The following is a 20,149-nucleotide window of genomic DNA, read 5'->3' as shown; positions in this document are numbered from 1 at the left end:
TTGTTTAGTCATCACATGTGCCCGTGTAGTGTATAAATGCAAGCATAAATATGAAGATATGATCTTAAATATGGAGCCCTAAAGCATCGTCAGGTAGCAGCAAATTCAATCTTCTGTAGACCAGCTTTGTGCATAGAGTAACAGACCATCTAAAAAAATTTTCCGGGGTCATGGAGTTCTGGGGTCACATTCATGTGGTGAATGATAGAGAAATCAGCTCAAGGAAATGCTGTAAGCACGTGCTTAAGGCAAATCTTCAGTTACTAGGGCATTAGGTCTGCATTATGGGTGATTGCATCTAAGGACGACCTATGGCACAGAGAACTTGTAACATTTCCTGTTAACACAAAGAAAACAAACACAAATAAAGTCAGGACAATACCACACAACATAGATAACCATCTGAGGAAACAGGAAAAAGATGTAGTACAAGTAGTTGTGCTTTGTACAATTTGACAGCCACTGTGTACTGTAAAACCTGGATGTTTTCATAACTAAGTCATAAAAGCAGATTTTTTTTCAGTCTACTAGTCTACCTTATTTGAAAGACACTAGTTTCATCTTTGTGAATAAGAAGCATATTACATGTTTTGAAGGTGGTTTTTTTTCTTTACTAGATATTGCAGTTTATAAACAAAAATAGGGATGGAGTGATTTATGTTTCCTTCATATGTATGTGTGTATATATATGCATGTATATATATATATATTTGACCAGTTATACTTACTTATTTAACCTGACCTGGAGGAAACTGACATGAAAGCACTCTGCTGCATATTGCGTCCGTGGACTAAAACAATTCAGATCTGTATCTTTTGTAACAGATGCTCAACAGAGTACAAGAGCAGTGGTGTAGTTCCACAGCAGTCGTTTTACTGAAAGGCTCTCTTTCTTCAGGGTAATGAAAACAGTAGCCTGATTTTTATTTTATTTTTGTCATTACGTTCCGATCTGAGCAGTACTGAGCTTTTGTAAACATTAAATCTTCTTTGCTTCAAATTCTAGTTTCTGGAGACTGTCATTCTCCATTTTATAGGTCAGAGATGCTGCAGCCAAGTTGGGTTGAACAGTCTGGTGCAGATCATGTGACTTTTCCAAAATCTGTTAAAAGATCAGGAATAAATCCAGATTCTTGATGCTATCCTTTTTTTTTTTTTTTTTTCCCATTAGATCAGATAACTGTATAAACCGTGAACTGAATTGCTTTTGTCTCTGTTTTCAGGCACAAGGTTTTCAAACAGCGTTGTGCTGCTGGTTCCAGCCGTCCCCCAACGATAAATCAACCAGGATTCAGTGTGGGAACATCGTCATCTTCGTCGTTGCCACCTCCCGCCTCTTCAAAGCACAAAACAACAGAAAGACAGGAAAAAGGAGATAAACTGCAAAAAAGGCCCATGATGCCATTTCACCATCGGCCCTCTGTGACTGAAGAGCTGTGCATGGAGCAGGACACGTCAGGGCAGAAACTGGGATTAGCAGGAATGGATCCCTCTTTAGAAGTCCCTAATTCCAGAAAGTACGAGAAGCCGCTATCTATACCTGCTAGAAATCCAAGCAAGCAAATTAATATGAATCCTATGGATTCACCCCATTCCCCTACTTCCCCTCTGCCTCCTACACTTAGCCCCCAGCCAAGAGGTCAGGAAGCAGAGAACCTGGACCCTCCTTCCGTACCTGTAAACCCAGCACTCTACGGCAGTGGGCTGGAGCTCCAGCCGTTGCCCAGCTTAGAAGATAGGACAGTTCTTGTTGGACCGAGGTTACCTCTGATGGCAGAGGTCAGTGAGACAGCATTATATTGTGGGTTAATTCAGAACAATGAGTCACTAGATATGTGGAGGACCTATAGCGTCCCCCCGAGCGATGATCCAGAATTCAGGCCACCGGATCTTCCATGTGAGAGGTATGATTCCAAGATGGAAGTCAACTCGGACAGCACTGCACTGAAAAGGTAAGAGTGAAGATTGGTCTGAATGCTGGTTTTATTACATTAAACAGCGATGAAACTCTGCTTTCAGTTGTAAGCATGCAATTCACTTGTGATATCAAAAGCGTAGGGATGAGGAGGGTGTAGAAGACGGGACCTCTCCCTGCTAATTTTGTGTGACAGTGATGTTTGGTAGGAAAATAACCAATGAAGAGAGGTTTTTAATAGCAGTTTTCTCATCTGATTTCTTTGCTCCCAAATAAAAGTTCTGCAACAGGTAGAAGGCTTCACTGTAGCATCAAAGGCAACATGTGCTGGAGTTAACGTTAAGTACTCAAGTAGAATTGTGCTGTTGTAATACGCGTTGTTTTTTCATATCTGGCCTTCTGTTGGACATTGGAACAACTGAGGAATCTTTTTTGTAACCTATATCAAAATAATTGAGCAAATGGAAGAGAGTTAATAAGCTTATAAAAACAAAATCTGTGCTCAGTTCTGCAACTTTACAGCAATATACATGTTTGGTTTCAGCTAGTGAGGTGCTGTTTCTGGCACTGGAGAGGCACTTCAGTGCGGTTTCTGCAATTGTGTGGTTTTAAAATTGCACTGTACCACACGCTTTCTAGAAGTAGCAGCTGATACTTTATTATGGAATGAGCCTTCTTTTTTGTAATGGCATCAGTACTGCGAAGCCAGGATAGGACCTTTACTGTTAGCTTCAGCCTCTGTGGTATTGAAACTGCAAACACTGTCAGACTGCTTTGTCTACAGAGAAATTAGTAAAATCTGATCTCTTAGAAATGCTGCAGCTTCTAATACGTAGTGTCTTCTTCACTAAGGAATGTGAACTACCTAATGTTACAGAGTTTTCAGCTTTTTTATGTTTCCTTTTATGCAAAGATATTTCATATCAACTGTAGCCTGAGTATCTGAACTAATTACATGCAGGCTGAGTTTTGCATTCTGACAATGCATAGAAAAAATGCACCAAAGAGTAGTTAATGAAAATGACTAAGCTAGAATTAATTGAAGAACACTTTTTTAGTTATGACAGTATCAGTTTTGATAATTACTGTGGAACTTGCTAGGCTGAAAAGGTTATATGTACGTACTTCAAAGAATATTGATTTAGTGACAAGTTTCACTCTTTTCTCGTTGTCCCATAGTAGAAGTTCCTATTACAGTGGGGTGTTTGATACTAAGTGTAGGCAAATGCATCCTTTATTTGAGGAAACATGTATTTCTGTTATATCAAAAAGGATGGAGTGAGACATGGGCTGTATTTTTGTGTGACAGCTACAGATCTTAAGAGCTGTTGTTTTTCTCTGCTGCGAAAGGTATGCTTGGTTTGTTTCATAGTGGCATTGTTTGCTTGTTTATTTTTACTTCCAGGCTCTTAGCACAACCTAATAAACGGTTTAAAATTTTGGAAGAACAGAAACCAGTGCAGACACTGAACTATCTTGATCCCTTGCCTCTAATACAACAACCAGGAGAAGGCTTGGGAGATGCTAGTGACCCTTACACTTTTGAAGATGGTGACATAAAGTACAGCTTCACTGGCAATAAAAAATGCAAACTTGGGGCGGAAAAAGATCCTTTGAAAAAGAACAAGGTAACATAAATCCAGAGTTTTTATCATTAATGTTCTCGCTGGGGTGGTAGTACCGTAGCACACTATTTGCTCTACAGCTCTCAGGAAGACACAAACCTGTTACACAGGGCATGCTCAGAGGGATTTTCTTGCACAGGCACACAGGAAAAAGGTTCGTTTCAGTGTGGTGTTTTGGAACCAGCATTTGCTGGCATCCCTCTGAACCCGTTTCTAGACGAAAACACTGCTGTTGCAAGGAACGCCTACTCTTTATGTATATTTGGCTTGACCACTGCATGTTCCAGATTTAAGCCAAGAAATAAAATATTTCAAGCCTTATATTCACTTGTAGAGACAAAAGGACTTGCTGGGCATTTTTCTTACTTTCTTGAGCTTGAAATATCACCTCACCACAATGAAATTTGCACTTAAAATTCTAGATGTGTTTTGTGAAGAAATCAAGGTGGCTAATGTTCTGTACTGCCTATTGAAGTTATCTGATGTGTGTGGAATCCTTTGTAAATCATATACTATGTTACTTCATGTTTTTCCTGATACTAAGACAAGCAGCAGACAATTGTGTTCTGTTCCCTTCTTAAAATGTTTTGTACTTCTCAAAACATTGAATCAAAAGCCCTGAATTTAGCTTGACATAGGAAAGCCAATAATACAGCAGTCAGTCTTATATAGATTGAATTCATATCCATTAAAAATTCTTGGATTTTTTGTATAGTCAGAAGATGGAATTGGAACCAAGGAAATCCCCACAACAGGTCATTCTACACCAGTTCCTGATGGAAAAGATGCCATGTCTATTTTCAGTTCTGCACCTAAGACTGGTGAGTAAAATCTCTTTAATTCATTCTGCAAAGCAAAAATACTCAAAGCTACACAATAAAATCCCAAAGAAAAAAAACGTATACTGAACACTGTACTATAACATGAAAGTTACAGACAGCTTCTGATATGGAGCTTGATTCTGTTTGTTCTTCTTAGAACAACATACATATTTTTTTAAATATTAAAGTTTAGCAGTAGCTATCTTTGTTCTTTCCCAATCACCTTTGCTTAAAACTTGGCTGCAAAGCTATTTCTAGTCTACATCGTAGAAAAGGGACCTCAGTGATCCTTGCTTCTTCCCTGTTTAGAGTGAGAAGTATAATTGAAAAAAAAAAAAAGGCAATTTTGTGGTTTTTAAGTTTGCTGCTATTTTTCATCTATTTTTTCCATTCTTTTTGATAGATACCCGGCAAGACAATGCTGCAAGCCGAGTAGGCTCTAGTAGCCTCACACAGGTGACAGATCTGGCACCGTCACTTCATGATCTAGACAATATATTTGATAATTCAGATGAAGATGAGCTTGGTGTAAGTCTTTGATTGAGTGTTCTGTGAATTTAAACCCTGTCAAATGGAAAAAAAAAATCAGAAGAAAGATGCTGTAATTGTAGTGGGGAGCAGTTATCTCTTAATAGATAGGAGGGACAGTTTCCAGGGCAGGCTTGTTTTTTAACCAGGAATAACTGAAAGCAAACAGACGTATCCTTTAAGGAGATCTGCAAAAGAGAGAAATCATCACTGTGTACAGTTCGGGAATATTAGAGTATCAGTTAGGTAATGTCAAAGCTTGTGTCATCTCACATTTTTTTGGTCATGAAGAGAACCTGTATACTGTGAGGAAAATCAACTAACTTGCTGTCTCAGTCATTGCAGAGACAGGCTGTAAGAGTAATTCCTCAGGTAAAGCAATGCAGTTGCCTTTTGAGTGCATTAGATCTAGTTGAGTGTCTTTAGTTTAGTGTCAGTAGTTTGTGTTTCTGAGAGCTGTGGGAAAGATTTTAGTTTCATTGACTGATGATTTGTTCTTTTACCGTGTTTGAGAAGCTGCACAAAGGAAAAATAAATCCAAATTTATTTAAGTAATTCTTGGAAGCATGTTTCTTTATATGTCTATGAGCAGTTTATTCTGTGCAAAGAAGACAAATCAGGAAATACACAAGGAAAAACTGATTTACATTGATAACCGGGGGGGGGGGGGGGAACAACCACAAGACTCATCGAAATTTGAATAATTACTCTTTTTAAGCTTAATAGCCATATTGTTACAAAAGGTGATCCTAAGCTGACTGATGATAGATAATATGGCTTAAAACTGTAATTCCTGGTTCTTGGCAGTACTTTTCAAGTACGCCACTTTATTTACTGTTTCTCCCTGTTCTGTGGTTTCACAAAAACTGCACTTAAGATGTCACCGTTAATATACCAATCTACCAGAGAAATATTTTGTCAAAAAAAAAATTACCTTTTTCTATTAAGTTGGCTTGGGTGAACCTCACGTTCTTCCTGCTTTAAAACTTGCGATGTGTTCACCTGTACCCTGTAGACTCTGTTGATGGCATTCTTACTCTTAGTGACATACCCTCAGTATTACCTCAGTTCTTCGTATTTAGAGTAGTCCAAACATGGAAAAAAGAGTAGTCACATGAATTTCAAGCTCAGTGTTTGTGATTATGATTTGTGTATATACAGATACATTTGTGTGTTTCTATGTGTCTATGTGTGTGTGTACAAACACAAATACTTCAGAGACTTTTTTTGGATTTAGAATTGAAAGAGGGTGAAAAAGAGATCCAAATTCCATAGTGGGGCAGGATGGGAGAGTAGAAAAGTACAGTTTGTGTTCTTGTGTTTTTGTGAATTTCATTAAGAGTGTTTTAAGAATTTTTAATAGCTTGTGAATTTTAATATTTCATATGTTTTTAATATGGTATGTAATTATTCTGCTTTTAGGCTGTATCACCAGCTCTTCGGTCATCAAAAATGCCTGCAGTAGGGTCTGAGGAACGCCCCGTAGGGAAGGATGGTAGAACAGCAGTACCTTACCCACCAAGTAAGTAGCGACAAGTGATCACCGCTTTGTTGACAGTCAGAATCTCCTTATAGTGACCACACTCCCTCTTTTGTAGGAGGTTTGTAATGTCACTTTTTCAGAACTATGAGCTAGTGTGCTTATTTTGTGCTGTAATTGCTAGATGCCAGTATTAAAAGAGGATAAGCGTATTTTAATGAAAACAGCGGATGGTAATACAGACATACATTTTTAATATGCCTACAGAGATTTAAAAAGCTCTGCTTCTGACACTGTTGTCTTGGAATAGAAGCACAGAAGGGAGTTGTTAAAAATGTTCATTTGGAAGCTAGCCCTGTATCCTCAGTTCGGTGTTTAAACTCATTTAGTCACTTACACCATTACCATATGCATTTTTAAGTATAAATCTTTTGTTACATGTCTGTTCAGGATTTAAAGCTGTGACTTACCAATTGGCCATTATGGTGCAACTGTCTTGGTAGAAAACTGCATTCAACGTGTGATGAATTCAGACTAAAATCGCTTTCAGGATTTAATCTAGGTGTGGAAGAATCTAGAATACAACGGAATAGAAGTACTAGCTTCTAATTTAAGACACGTCATAAACCTCTTACAAATGCTCATGGTAGAAGTGATGCTTGTGCAGGCACTACGCGTGTAATACAAAGAAGGGTATAGGAGCGCAGGAAATTTAGAAATAAAACAGTACACTGAAAATGTATTAAGCAAATTAAAACAATAGGGCTTTTTTTGTAAGGACTGTGCCAGCAAATATTGGGAATGATAACTTTTACTCTCTGGGATGTATAGGTTTTCTTGCATTATTTATGTAGGTGGTATTTCTCCTGAGAGTTGTGTGTATGTATTTGTGTTAGCGTGTGTGTGAGGAAGAAGGTGAGAATTTTTTATGTGATACTAACCGATCAGGTTATGAATTACAAATTACTTTGTGGTGAGAAGTAAGAATACTTGATTTTTGTAGCTGCTATAAGCAGAAATCAAATCTCTCTGCAAATCATTCTTTAATGCCTTCTCATTAACTTTAGCTGGTAATGAGGACAAATTGAGGGGAAAAAAATACAGTGTGAAGGAGATGAGTCAGAGTTTTATGGACCCATAAAAGCTGGGCTGATTTACTCAAATGTAGAAGTCTGAAGTATACAGAGATTGAATTTTGACAGGTTTAGTTGATCCATAGCTTTTTTAAATATGCAAAGCTTTTTCAAGCATAACACATATGAAAATGAATAATGATAGCCTGTTGCTATAGGGTTGGGGGATTTTTGTAATTAAACTTTTTTTTATGGCTCTGCATTGCAGAATTTTGCTAACTGGGGCTTGAATGTGAGCAAGCTATATAGTATAGAGCTGTATGAAGTAAGATAGACTCCACTTCTGTTTTGTAGCCGTCTCCCCTTGACACCAGCTGTTGATGCATAACAGTATCTGCAGGGAACCGAAACACCTTATACATCATAGTAAAGTCCTACTGACTGTGCTGCATTTTAACCTTCTTTCCTGTCCCCTTTCTCTACTTTCTAAAGCACCCATCTCTTTGAAAAACAGAGGCAGTACTTAATCCCAGTGGCATCCTGAAGATTGCACTTCATACTAGCATTGCCAGTTATTTACTCTGCTACTTCAGGTTGTGCAAGACTTGGGTTCAGCTTTGACTGTTGTAATCACCAGAACTCTATTTTGGGAGGACTTCACTTGTTCAAATTGATTAATTTTGTCTAAAGAATTAAATAGGAGACAGAAGGTCTGTGCACAAAAAAGAACAAAATTCATGTTTTGGCTTTGTTAAGGTAGAGTGGAGAAAGAACTTTAGGTTGCAGCATCCTACAAAAACGTACTGTTTGCTCTTTGTGTGTATGTCCTCATAAACTATATATGATTTTAATTCCATTGCTTATTTCCTTCCTCTCCAATTAGTTTTTGAGACTTGTACTGTTTCACCAGTTTTGATTTCCACAGCTCAGTGTTTTCCAAGTCAGAAATGGATCTCTATTTATTAATAAATTTTCCATAATCCTTAGACTGCATACAAGTATGTCCTTGTGTCCTATCAGCTGTGGCTGGATGGTATGTATAGGTATGGAAAAGGAACTGGGCATTTAGTCTATCAAAAACAGTATTTCAGAAGAGACACCTATGGGAATTTACCCTGCTCTAATTTGAGTGTTTTAGCAATGAATTCACCAGAGTGATTGTTATGTCCAGAGAATAACTGTCCTAATTCAAGTAAGGAAAAGATAGCACGTGTTCTGAATTTTAAGCAAAATAAATATGGAAGCTGGTAGCTGGAGGGAGAAAGAATGTAGCTGGCAGAAAATACAGGATTTTGTTCTGACTTCGGTTTGATTATACAGACTACATAACATTTTATTAAGCATTTCAGTTTTGTGGGTTTTTTTTTTGTTTGTTTTTTAATTAAAAATATGTGATGGAGGATTACAGTGTGTTAATATAGCAAGAGGAAATTTAGGGATTTTCCTGGCTTAATGTCTTGTGATGCAAAATCATAATTTTGCAGCTTTCTCTGAGAACTGACACTTTTGGATGTCTGGCAGGCTGATTCCTAAGCAAAATCACCCATGTTTGTGTTAGCAACGGTAGCCTGTCTTTTTGTCAGGAGTTACGTTGCTATGGACCAAATGAGGCTGCAATGACTGCATGTCAGTGGAAAAATGGAGCTAAGTGCACACTAATTCCAAAAGTTTTTGCTTTAGGATTTGGTGTCAGCTCTAAAAAAGGGAAGAAACTATTTTGTATCTCCGTAGTAACAGCTGCTGGGATGAACTTTCCATTAGTGTCAATTAATCTCTTCTATTAAGATTTTTTTGGTTAAAATTTGTATATTTCAAGTTGTGTATCTACCAGTTTGCTGTTTCTGCTGAACAATAAGTTTGGAAGGTGTCCCTAGGAGTTTTTGAAATGTATCCCTCGAAGTTAACTTTTAGTCTAGAGTTCTACTGGCATCGGACCTGTAGTAAGTCTGTAGAATCTTTATGAAGTTTTAGCTGACAAAATAAGAGCTCGTACTGAGTCGTCTCCTTTGTTATATTGGACTTCCATGAGAATTTATGTTTGAATGAATAACGGTGCATTATTTCATTGTATTCAGCTGTGGCAGATCTCCAAAGGATGTTCCCAACACCACCTTCTTTAGAACAACACCCTGCCTTCTCCCCAGTAATGAGTTATAAAGATGGAATAAGTTCAGAGACTGTGACCACCTTGGGAATGATGGAAAGTCCCATGGTCAGCATGGTTCCAACACAGCTTGCTGAATTCAAAATGGAGGTGGAAGATGGATTAGGTAGCCCTAAACCTGAAGAAATTAAGGTAACAAGCTGCACATGTGGTGTTCTCATCATCTCACCTGTGTATGTTTTGATTTTATAAGCAAGTTACTTGTAGCGTGCCTGGCAGACTACTTTAACAATTGTGAATGAGATCAATATAAAGTTTGTATTGGTCTTTAGTTGGAAAAAAAATCTTCTCTAGTAAAAGAGCTTTTAATTGTTTCTCTGATTTTAACTGTAGGCATTTTTCTTCTCATATGATAGGTATAATTTTATGTTTGTAATGTTTTTGGGCGCTATCAGGAAACAAAGAGTATTGTATGTGAAATGAGCCCTCTGCCTAACAGAAAGAATGAACGTATTTGAAAAACATGGTACTTGTGACTATGTGGCTTTTAAATGATTTATTTCTTCAGATAATTTTTCTGTAGCACCTTTTATGTATAACCACTCCTTGCTGCCAGTCTCTGGGGATGCAGCTAGGATAAAATCATGCATGTAGAAAGGCTGCCTTTTTCTCTCTGAAATGTTGCCTTTTTTGGTTAGGGTTGAAAATCACTGAGAAAGCCCAGGGGTTGAACTTGCTCTGTTTCTTCTTCAGCTGATGTTACTTCACAAGTTTTAAGGCCAGATGGGACCATTCTTATCTGACTTTCTGTATAACACAGGTCAGGTAATGTCACATAGTTACTCCTCTATTGAGTCCTATAGTATATCTGAGTAAAGAAGTATTTTTAAATGGGGACTCTGCTACTGGGTACTAGTACTCACCTCCCCTGCTTTACATATCCAGATGTATCCATTTTTCCATAGCATCACATAAAAAGACTTAACATAAGCACCCAGTCTACATTGATCTGTATTTCATTGTTCCATCTTTAGCCCAGGTTAACAGGTAGGTAACAGTCATTCTGCCTGATTGTGTACATGCTGCATTACTTAACTTGTTTGGCCAATTTTTGTCACTTTTGTCGGAAGTTATCTTTATCATATTTCCATGTGTATAGCTTGAGGGATTTTTGAATTTAAAACTGCACGTTTCCTTTTTCTGCAGCAGTGCAAACTTGTTTGTACACAGGTAATTAATAGACAGATATACACAAGAACTCTGTCTTCCTGGTATTCCCTAACCTTTGATTTTGTAGCCCAAATCCTCTCCTTCTGGCCCACCCTTTCCTTAATCTGCCACAGCCTGTTCCTTTTATTTTAGCAGCCATTTCTTTCCCCTACACCACCTACCTCCCTTTCATTTTGTGCTCCTAGGAATTAGCTGAGGGCTTATTTTTAATTAAGCTGAGTGAGCTGTGCACATAAAGAACTTGCAGTTGCATGGACAAGAAGTGGCTATAACTCAATATGGGAATACTGATATATAATCTTGCCTAAGTGTAAATGATGTAGTCAGCTATGAATGAGTAAATTTTCCTGCTAGGCAGTATTGGTGTAACTCAAGGCAGACTGAAAGTAAAGTACAGGCGAGCCATGGGGGGACTTTCTCTGTAAGAGCATTCAGGTACCTCCATGGGAGGAGGTAGGACAGATGGTTGCATTCAAAGATTACAGCTCCATATAATGATAAATTGTGTCTAGTCAGATCCAGGAGTTACCAGCTCACACAAACAATGCTGTTGAGAAAGAGAAACTTTGCAGAAGTGTAAGGAAGTGAGTTAGCAGTGGCCCCCTTCTGACGAGTTACCCACCTGGAAAATCAGGCACTTAGCAAGTCTGCTGTGTTATTGCAAGACCTCTTCTTCCTTCTCTCCTAGCTTGGTAACTTGAAGGCATGATGAGAAAAGGCATCTTCTCAAAGGCTTTACTGATGTACAATTGTCCACTCTCTTTGCATAGTTTGTGTGTCTATCAATTTGGATATCATTATAGAAGCTTGAAATAAGTTTTTATCAAGGTCTGTAAGGCCTTGCCTTGCCACGAACCTTGCTTTGTTTTATTCTTCTGTTTGCAAAGTAAACGATTTGCTAACAGTAGGATAATTTGGCCTTGGTAAGAAAATCTTTACTGTGATTTGATGAGCTGAAAATTTGTGAGTGGAAACAGAGTTTAGCATGTCATTGATACTGAAGGTACTTTATTCTCCCTCGCAACAGTTTTAGGAGTATTAAAATATACATTTTAATTTGCTGCCTGATAACATTTCCAACAAGCACAGTTTACTCTGCTTTTAAGTGTGTCACACCTGCTCATATACACCAGTGGGGGAAACAAGCACCTAAACCCATTGCTGATCATTTTGAGAACATGTAAGTAGATTTCTTGTGCTGAATGTTCAGCAGCTGAAGATAGTAATCCACGCATTTCTCATCTATCAATGCTGTACAAGATGTAAGGGAAAAAAATGGAAAGATCTAATGAGATATTAAATACTAAATTTCTGAGAAAGATTGCTGTTAGTATTTTAATAATTATTTTCACTTTGCAGTAATGCCTCAAAAGAACCAGTTCTTTTCTTCTGAAGCACAGAATAGCTTTAGAAACTTGGCTGAAGTTCTTGTCATCATTATCTGCAACCAACCATGACAGCCATTGGAAGTCCAGTTTGACTGGATTTCATTTATATTTTATATTATGTTTATTGTATTGGTTATATTCTAATAAATGATTTTATAATAATATATTTATATTTAATACTAGGAGTGGTGCTAGTGTAAAGTGTCCACTGTTATTATTTGGATTATATTCATCCCCAATGTGGGGGTTATTCAAAGAGGCTGAGTTAAAGGCACCTAAGTTTTCTTCACAGTGTGACTCAACCTCTCCGTTATCAGTACAGAAGTCTTGTAAATACGAACCTTTTAAGTGCCTAAATTAGGTGCTTTAAGTCAGAGTATGAATATTTCACAGTATACCATTTGCTTTTCAGACAGACTTAATGAGTGTAGTGTAATTGTAAATCTACTGCCATTAGTTAAAGCTGTATGGTATCTTAGCGTACCAAGGAGCCTCAGCTGAGTTTCCTTGAAGGATCTGCTCTTGAATGTTTTGTAGAATGAATAAATATCCTTAATTATGGGGAAAAAAAATGAGGTTATAGAGGGTTCAAACAGTACAACAGGTTTTAATTAAATATGTAAGCATAAAAATCCACCTTACCACAGTGTTGTAAACAATGTCACTTGGATGTTACAGGATTTCTCGTACGTGCACAAAGTTCCATCATTTCAACCTTTTGTGGGCTCCTCCATGTTTGCTCCACTGAAGATACTGCCAAGTCAGTGCCTCCTACCTCTGAAGATACCGGATGCCTGCATTTTCAGGCCTTCTTGGGCTGTTCCTCCTAAAATTGAACAACTTCCTTTGCCACCTGCAGCCCCTTTCATTAGAGATGGCTACAAGTAAGTACAGTCTTGCAGGAAATTACAGTTTGTCATGCCCATACTTCAAAGGGCTAGTTAATTAAAATTCTTGCATATATTAAAGGGTATTTAGCTAAGCACCAGAACAATAAAATAGCCTGCAAATGTGTTTTAAACCTTTTAAATCTGTCATTGCCTCAGATCAAAAAAGTTCTGATTGTAGGAATGTTTGAATTAAAAACAGTTTTTGGAAAATGTAGTACATTGTGTCCACTGCACTCTTAGTGCTTTTAAAAAAACAGGAACAAATGGTACTTGAATTAATTGCAATTTCTGATACAGGAATATATTGTAATTCAACATAAAAACAGAAGAGCTAGGGAATAAAATGAATGCACTTAACCTCTCAGGTCTCTGTCCTCCCATTTCAGCATTGAGTTCTCTGGTCTGCAGCTATTCTCTGCTCTTACTTGTACCTGTATATTCAGTTTGAGCTACAGTCGGTCAATGAGAGCTGGTCCCGATACCAGTTTGACTTATGCAGGCTCCTAAAATTTTGAGTAAGCCTGTGACAGCTCTCTGTGAGTTTGTCTGTGAACCCAGTGTTAGCTCTTCTGAGTTCCTGTGGTGTCATCTGAATGGGTCACGTACTAAGCTGCTGGGATAGATGCTGATTGGATGTGTGCTGTTGTCTTCTTTCTAAATATTGAAAGACGAGATGCCACACCTCTTGCCAGTATCAGTGCTGTGACCTGTAAGCCATCACTGTTAGTAAACTTTAAAGATTGCATTCGTTACTCAGTTCTCAGAAATTAGCAATGTTTATGGAATAAATTCTTTGCTGGACATCTTCAAAGCTATCAAGAATTTCCACCATAAAGTTCATAAACCCTCTTAAAAAACACACTATAGTACAAAGGTCTCCTTTCTGCACTGCACGAGCTTCTAGAGGAAGTAGCCTGTATCTTTAAATCAGTCTATAACTCCTTTAAATCAGTCCCTTTCCAGCTCCAAAGGATCCTTCAGTGTTCTCAAAAGAATTGCAAAAAAGAAATTGTAAAGCAGTGATAGTGCCTAGGGAGCAATCTAATTCTCAGTTTTTTTCATAATAGTAACTGATTCACCAGGCCTGGGCTGCTTATTAATTTCAAGTATTTGTTGGGGGAAAAAAATCTTTCATTTTCAATATAATCCAATTAGAGTGAAGATTATTACCGCAGGCTTCCGACAGAGCGGTGATTGCCAATCAAGGTTTCTAGGTCACCTTTTCTTGTTAGTCTGAGGCATTCAGTATGCTTCAGGTTCAGAATTCCTTCAAACCTTTGTTCATTTTTTTTCCTCTTGCTTTGAGTTGGACACACATGAGTTCAAGGTAATAAAATGATCCTAAGAAATAAGGTCTTCACTGTTTCCCTTTTCAAGCTACTAATAAGATGTAAGCATTAAAATAGTACTCATTTTATATAATACGCAAAATACACAGGAAAAAAAGACATGGAAAAAAAAGTTTCCATTCTTTTGTTAAGAGACATATTGAGCTTTTACACTTTTTCCTTGCCCTAGCGTGTAATGAAGACATTTCAAGAAAAATGAGCAACTTACTAGCAACTTGGAAAGAGTCAAGTAAAGATTTTTTTATTCTGGTTGGCTCCATATTACCTGTTTCTTGATAAAATGAGTCATTCCGGAGGGAAGATGGATGTCATGGGATTATACAAACTCTGGTTTGGTCACTTAAGTTTTACAGCAAATGACAAAAACAGAGTAATAAAAATCACTGATGACAGGAGATAACCCAAAAATATGATTCTTAGCTTTAGTGGATTAACAGTTTGTTATGGTACCTGTCATTTTGTGCTGCAGACTATGTAATGCTAAATGAATGAGTATTTTTGAATTTATAATATCCAAAATGCTATTATTAATAGCAGACCACCATTAGGCAATACCTTACATAAGTGCCACATGCTGCATTACTTCTGAAAGATACTTAAAGAGATAATTTCAAAAATAAAGTAACATTTCTATGACTCTGAAATATTTTATTTTTTCCACTGATGTATAGTATAGTTCTTTACAGGTAATTGTGTTTAAAACAATAACAAAATGTAATTTTCCTTCTCTTTTTCATAAAAGAGTTACAAATACCCTAAAAACTTAATTTATCTACAGGTTCTTTTAAAGAGCATTTGAATTTTATCCCTTGGAAATAATCTTTAGGAGGGTTAAGTGCCTGAGAGGATCCCTTTTTATCCTACTGATAAGAAACTGCTATGTTCATGATGAGAATTAAAATTGTAGTTGAAAGAGACGTAAGTAAAAGGTTCTGAGCAGAATGTCTGATGGTGTTTCTTCTTTACTGCAGTTACAATAAATCCTTTCAGTTTTCACCATCTCCCTCTATTTAAAAATATGTTCTGATGAACTCAGTCTTCATAGCCAACCAGTTTGTTGCATCTGTCTCTGTTTTTCTCACATCCCTTGTAGCAATGTGCCTAGTGTTGGGAGTTTGGCTGACCAAGACTATCTTCAGATGAACACTCCTCAGATGAATACACCAGTGACGCTGAATAGTACTGCTCCGGCCAGCAACAGTGGAGCAGGAGTTCTGCCATCACCAGCAACTCCCCGCTTCTCTGTCCCTACCCCGCGCACTCCCAGAACCCCAAGGACTCCTAGAGGTGGGGGTACTGCGAGCGGTCAAGGATCTGTAAAATACGACAGCACAGATCAAGGTTCACCTGCTTCTACCCCATCTACAACACGACCGCTTAATTCTGTGGAGCCAGCCACTGTTCAGCCGATCCCCGAAGCACACAGCCTGTACGTCACCTTGATTCTCTCAGACTCTGTGCTGAACATCTTCAAAGATCGTAACTTTGACAGTTGTTGTATATGCGCCTGTAATATGAATATTAAAGGTGCAGATGTTGGATTATACATCCCAGATTCATCTAATGAGGATCAGTACCGTTGCACCTGTGGCTTTAGTGCTATTATGAACCGCAAATTAGGTTACAACTCTGGGCTCTTCATTGAGGACGAGTTGGATATTTTTGGCAAGACCTCAGACATCGGCCAAGCTGCAGAAAGACGACTGATGATATGTCAGAGCAACTTGATCTCTCAGATGGGAGAAGGAGCTAGAAGGACCCAGGAACCTCCAATGAGCCTCCTCCTGCTCCTCCAGAATCAGCACACACAGCCTTTCACATCTCTGAGCTGCTTGGATTACATGTCCTCCAATAACCGTCAGACACTCCCGTGTATGAACTGGAGCTATGACAGACTGCAGGCAGACAGCAACGATTCCTGGATAGAATGCTTCAATGCCCTTGAGCAAGGCAGGCAGTACGTCGATAACCCCACTGGTGGAAAAGTGGATGAAGCCCTAGTAAGAAGTGCCACTGTGCATTCTTGGCCTCACAGCAATGGTAGGGAGCAGAACAGTTTTTTTTCTTTAAATTTTGTGACCTTTATGACTTTGTTTGAAACTTGGCAATCATGACTTACTTAATCTTTATGCAGGAAATAAATGCATTAAAACATTCTAGAAGTAGTTTTTTGAAAACATTATGAATTACACAGAAAATAACAGTAGTCCAGTTGTCCTTAGCATTTAGATTTAGTGGTCTAAATTGTCTCAGAATTTATCAAATCTTTTAACAAATCTGAAGCACAGATGGAAAGAAGCATCAAGTATTTGGGGGGAGGCAGGATTATGGCCCTTTTTTGGAGAAGGGTGTAGTCATCAGAAAAGAACTGCACTGTATGAAAGTGTCATTTGAAATAGAAAAGTGATTTTGTACTCAAATACTAGGCTAGGTGTTTATATACTGAAGATGTTCTGATTTCTTACGAGCTGAGCTGGGCAATGGTAACATTGAAAGGTATGTGAAAAGGACTACGATGACAGCTTTATTTCATTGTTGGTTTCATAAAGTACCGCACCAAATTCCATTAAGCTAATTAGAGTTATTCAACTTCTGTGTGCACTGCGAAGAGCAACACAAAAGAACAATAAGCCCAAAAGTGTTGCCATGTCAAAAGCATTCCTCCTGTTCCTCGCTGAAAATGACAGGCGCTCCTTTGTCTTGCAGTGTTGGACATCAGCATGCTCTCCTCCCAGGATGTGGTGCGCATGCTGCTGTCACTGCAGCCCTTTCTCCAGGACGCTATCCAGAAGAAGCGAACAGGACGGACCTGGGAGAACATCCAGCACGTGCAGGGACCACTCACCTGGCAGCAGTTCCATAAGATGGCAGGACGAGGAACCTATGGTACATGTATTATGTTAAATACTAACAGTTAAAATGAAAGTATAGTTTTCTAGAAATGCACCCTTTCTTCTGGAAATGCATCGTTACAGTGGGCTCTTCGGATAACTTTCATGGTCTTAAATGGCCTCTGAAGTACACACTTCAGTACTGCAGTGGAGGTTTTACCCTTCCAGATGATGAACGCTTAGAGTGCAGAATTGCTGGGCAAGGATAAAGATGAATCTATTCTTTGGCTTGCACTTTATATGTGTAACGTGAAGAGAGGAAGCTGTTAAAATGGTACCAAATCATAATGGGGAAGAGGGGCTTTGTGAGCCAACACTCAAATCCTCCAAATACAAAAATTCATATACTTCCCCCACAGAGCTGTGCTGCTTCTGAGCTTTCCCATAGTCTTCCCATAGTTCAGTTCAGTTTCAGTTCAAGCATCTCCTGGTTATGAGCCATACTTCTCAAAAAAACACATTACAAAATAGATTTTGTGTGTGCATGACTTGCCTTTAAGTATGTATTTCTTGCTTGCAGTTTATTTCAGTCTTAAGTGATATAGTCTTATTTTTTTCTAAGGTTTTGAAGTGTTCTGTTTTCTCCTGCTAGTATTTGATATATTGCTACTTTGTTTCAAGGCTAGGACAATTTGGCTAACAGTTCCTGTCTAAAGCTGTTGTGCTTCATGAGAAGTATTTCTAATCTAAACTTTTATCCAGCATTTGTAAATTTAAGTTAGTTAGGACCTGCCAACTGTTGCTAGAGAATAAAACCCAAACTACCATATAGTAAGTAGCCTTTGATACAGATTCAGCGATTTTTACTGAATGTCAACTTTATTAAAAAGTTGTATAATACTCTGCAGAAACTATCAGCATATTTTTATTTGAATTTTTCAACAGCATTCTTCTAATGAGCAGTGGCTGGGAGATAGCACATTAAACTTGATGGTAATCCTCTCAGCTGTGACAGCAAGTGTGCTGGTATGGAAAGGAGAGTGGCAATTTTTTGAATTAGGATAATTTTCCTTACTATTATATGCCTTAGAAATCTAAGTTTTGGCTAACCATTTTATTCAGTAATTGTGCACCCCCATCTGGAGGTAGATGAAGAACCATAAAATCAGATTTTATTGTATTCATGTTATTGCTTTTGGTTGAATAGGCACTCATGACATGTGGTTGTGGTTATGGTTATGACAAAGTAAAACCTCTTCTTCCTAAATCTGCGAGAGTAAGCCTCAGGAAGGGCAATGGATTTATTTACACTACGCTGAAACATGTTTAATTGCATCTTTCTAGGAAAGCTGAAGTGGTGCTTCAGTTGGCTGAACTTGTTTCATGATTCATGACATTTCTGATACACAATGTAAATCTTTCTTGTCCTTAATTAAAGGTAGTTTTTTTTTCCATAGAAAAGGCTGTGGTTTGTCAGACGTGATACAGTCTCTGTATATGTTCCTGTATTGTGGTAAAACTTCCAGGAAACTCAGCACAGCAAGGGGTTGGTGATCTCCAATATTTCTGCCAGACCACCAACCTCCTGTTACATCAACCAGCCCACTGCAGTTAAACCAGCTATGTTTAACATCATCTTTTCTTTCTCTTTTTCTTCTCTTTAAAGGTTCTGAGGAATCTCCTGAGCCTCTTCCAATCCCAACTTTACTGGTGGGATATGACAAGGACTTCCTGACAATCTCTCCATTCTCCTTGCCATTCTGGGAGAGGCTGTTGCTAGACCCATACGGGGGCCATCGGGATGTCGCCTACATTGTGGTGTGTCCAGAAAATGAGGCCTTGCTCGATGGAGCCAAAACTTTCTTCAGGGACTTGAGTGCTGTATACGAGGTTGGAAAGAGGAACCCCACTGAATTATTTCTTCTTTAAGTGTCATTTCTGCTTTACTGCATGTTCATTGGGAGACATCCATGGTTTTTAAAGTAACAGTTGTTTGTATAAGGATTTCTTTTGTTTTGAGAACTTTCTACACTTTCAGAGTCAAGAATAATTTCTTACTGAGCTGATACTGTTAGGATCTTGATTGATCTCTTTCCTATGAAAGACAAAATTTAATCCTGGAATATGGCCATATGCAATGCTGGTTAATGTTTCAGTAATGCCAAAGCAAAGCATTTGGTGTTTTTTCTTAGTTTGTCTGAACAAGGTTATATGTGGAATAACCACTTGAGATGTTCCTCAAACATCACACAGATGAACAAACTGTTAGCAGCTATAGTGGATAAACTATACAGAGAATACAATACTAGTATTGATACAGGTGCAACCTAGCACGTAACACCCAACCAAACCTACAGAGCAATTAAAGAAACTGTTGCTTATGTTGGAGATAAAACCTTTTTTTTTCTTTTTTAAACAGTGCTCATTGTGTACTATTGAATGTCTAAGAGTACTTTGTGACTCCAGTTTTGCTCTAAGTGCAATTCAACACAACAGATAAACCTAGCCTTTTGTTTTATATTTATTAAGAGGTCACCAGATGTATGCTGGTCATGAAGGGTTTAGGCTGCATAACTTCTTCAGGTACTTTGCATGTAGTTACGAGCATTTCTTCTTTCCTCACCAGATGTGTAGACTTGGCCAGCACAAACCAATCTGCAAAGTGTTACGTGATGGGATTATGCGGGTGGGAAAGACGGTGGCACAAAAGCTAACGGATGAGCTCGTGAGCGAATGGTTTAACCAGCCTTGGGGCACTGAGGAGTGTGACAATCATTCCAGACTCAAACTTTATGCGCAAGTTTGCCGGCATCACCTAGGTAAGTCTACCAGGGTGCTAGCAAGACTATTTTGTTTTCTGTAGGTATTTTAGATGTTATTTGCAGCGGTGGGAGCAGAGGAGTTTCTGTTAAGAT

The 20,149-nt window shown here is 38.2% G+C and overlaps 1 protein-coding gene across 4 annotated transcripts in view; it reads left to right on the top strand.

Moving 5' to 3' along the window:
• Positions 1-20,149, top strand: part of MED13L (mediator complex subunit 13L) — a 190,348-nt gene that overhangs the window by 146,506 nt on the left and 23,693 nt on the right. For all 4 annotated transcript variants that reach the window (XM_083804562.1, XM_083804565.1, XM_083804563.1 and 1 more), the window contains 11 exons: positions 1,224-1,952; positions 3,321-3,543; positions 4,256-4,361; positions 4,765-4,889; positions 6,312-6,411; positions 9,518-9,738; positions 12,843-13,048; positions 15,497-16,443; positions 17,110-17,289; positions 18,901-19,124; positions 19,861-20,053. In XM_083804562.1, the coding sequence (XP_083660688.1) occupies positions 1,224-1,952; positions 3,321-3,543; positions 4,256-4,361; positions 4,765-4,889; positions 6,312-6,411; positions 9,518-9,738; positions 12,843-13,048; positions 15,497-16,443; positions 17,110-17,289; positions 18,901-19,124; positions 19,861-20,053 (3,254 nt within the window). The remainder of the gene's footprint in view (positions 1-1,223; positions 1,953-3,320; positions 3,544-4,255; positions 4,362-4,764; positions 4,890-6,311; positions 6,412-9,517; positions 9,739-12,842; positions 13,049-15,496; positions 16,444-17,109; positions 17,290-18,900; positions 19,125-19,860; positions 20,054-20,149) is intronic.

This window comes from Anser anser (genome assembly GCF_964211835.1).
Source record: "Anser anser genome assembly, chromosome: 18".
NCBI lineage: Eukaryota > Metazoa > Chordata > Aves > Anseriformes > Anatidae > Anser > Anser anser.
This window is presented reverse-complemented; position numbering and strand designations above follow the sequence as displayed.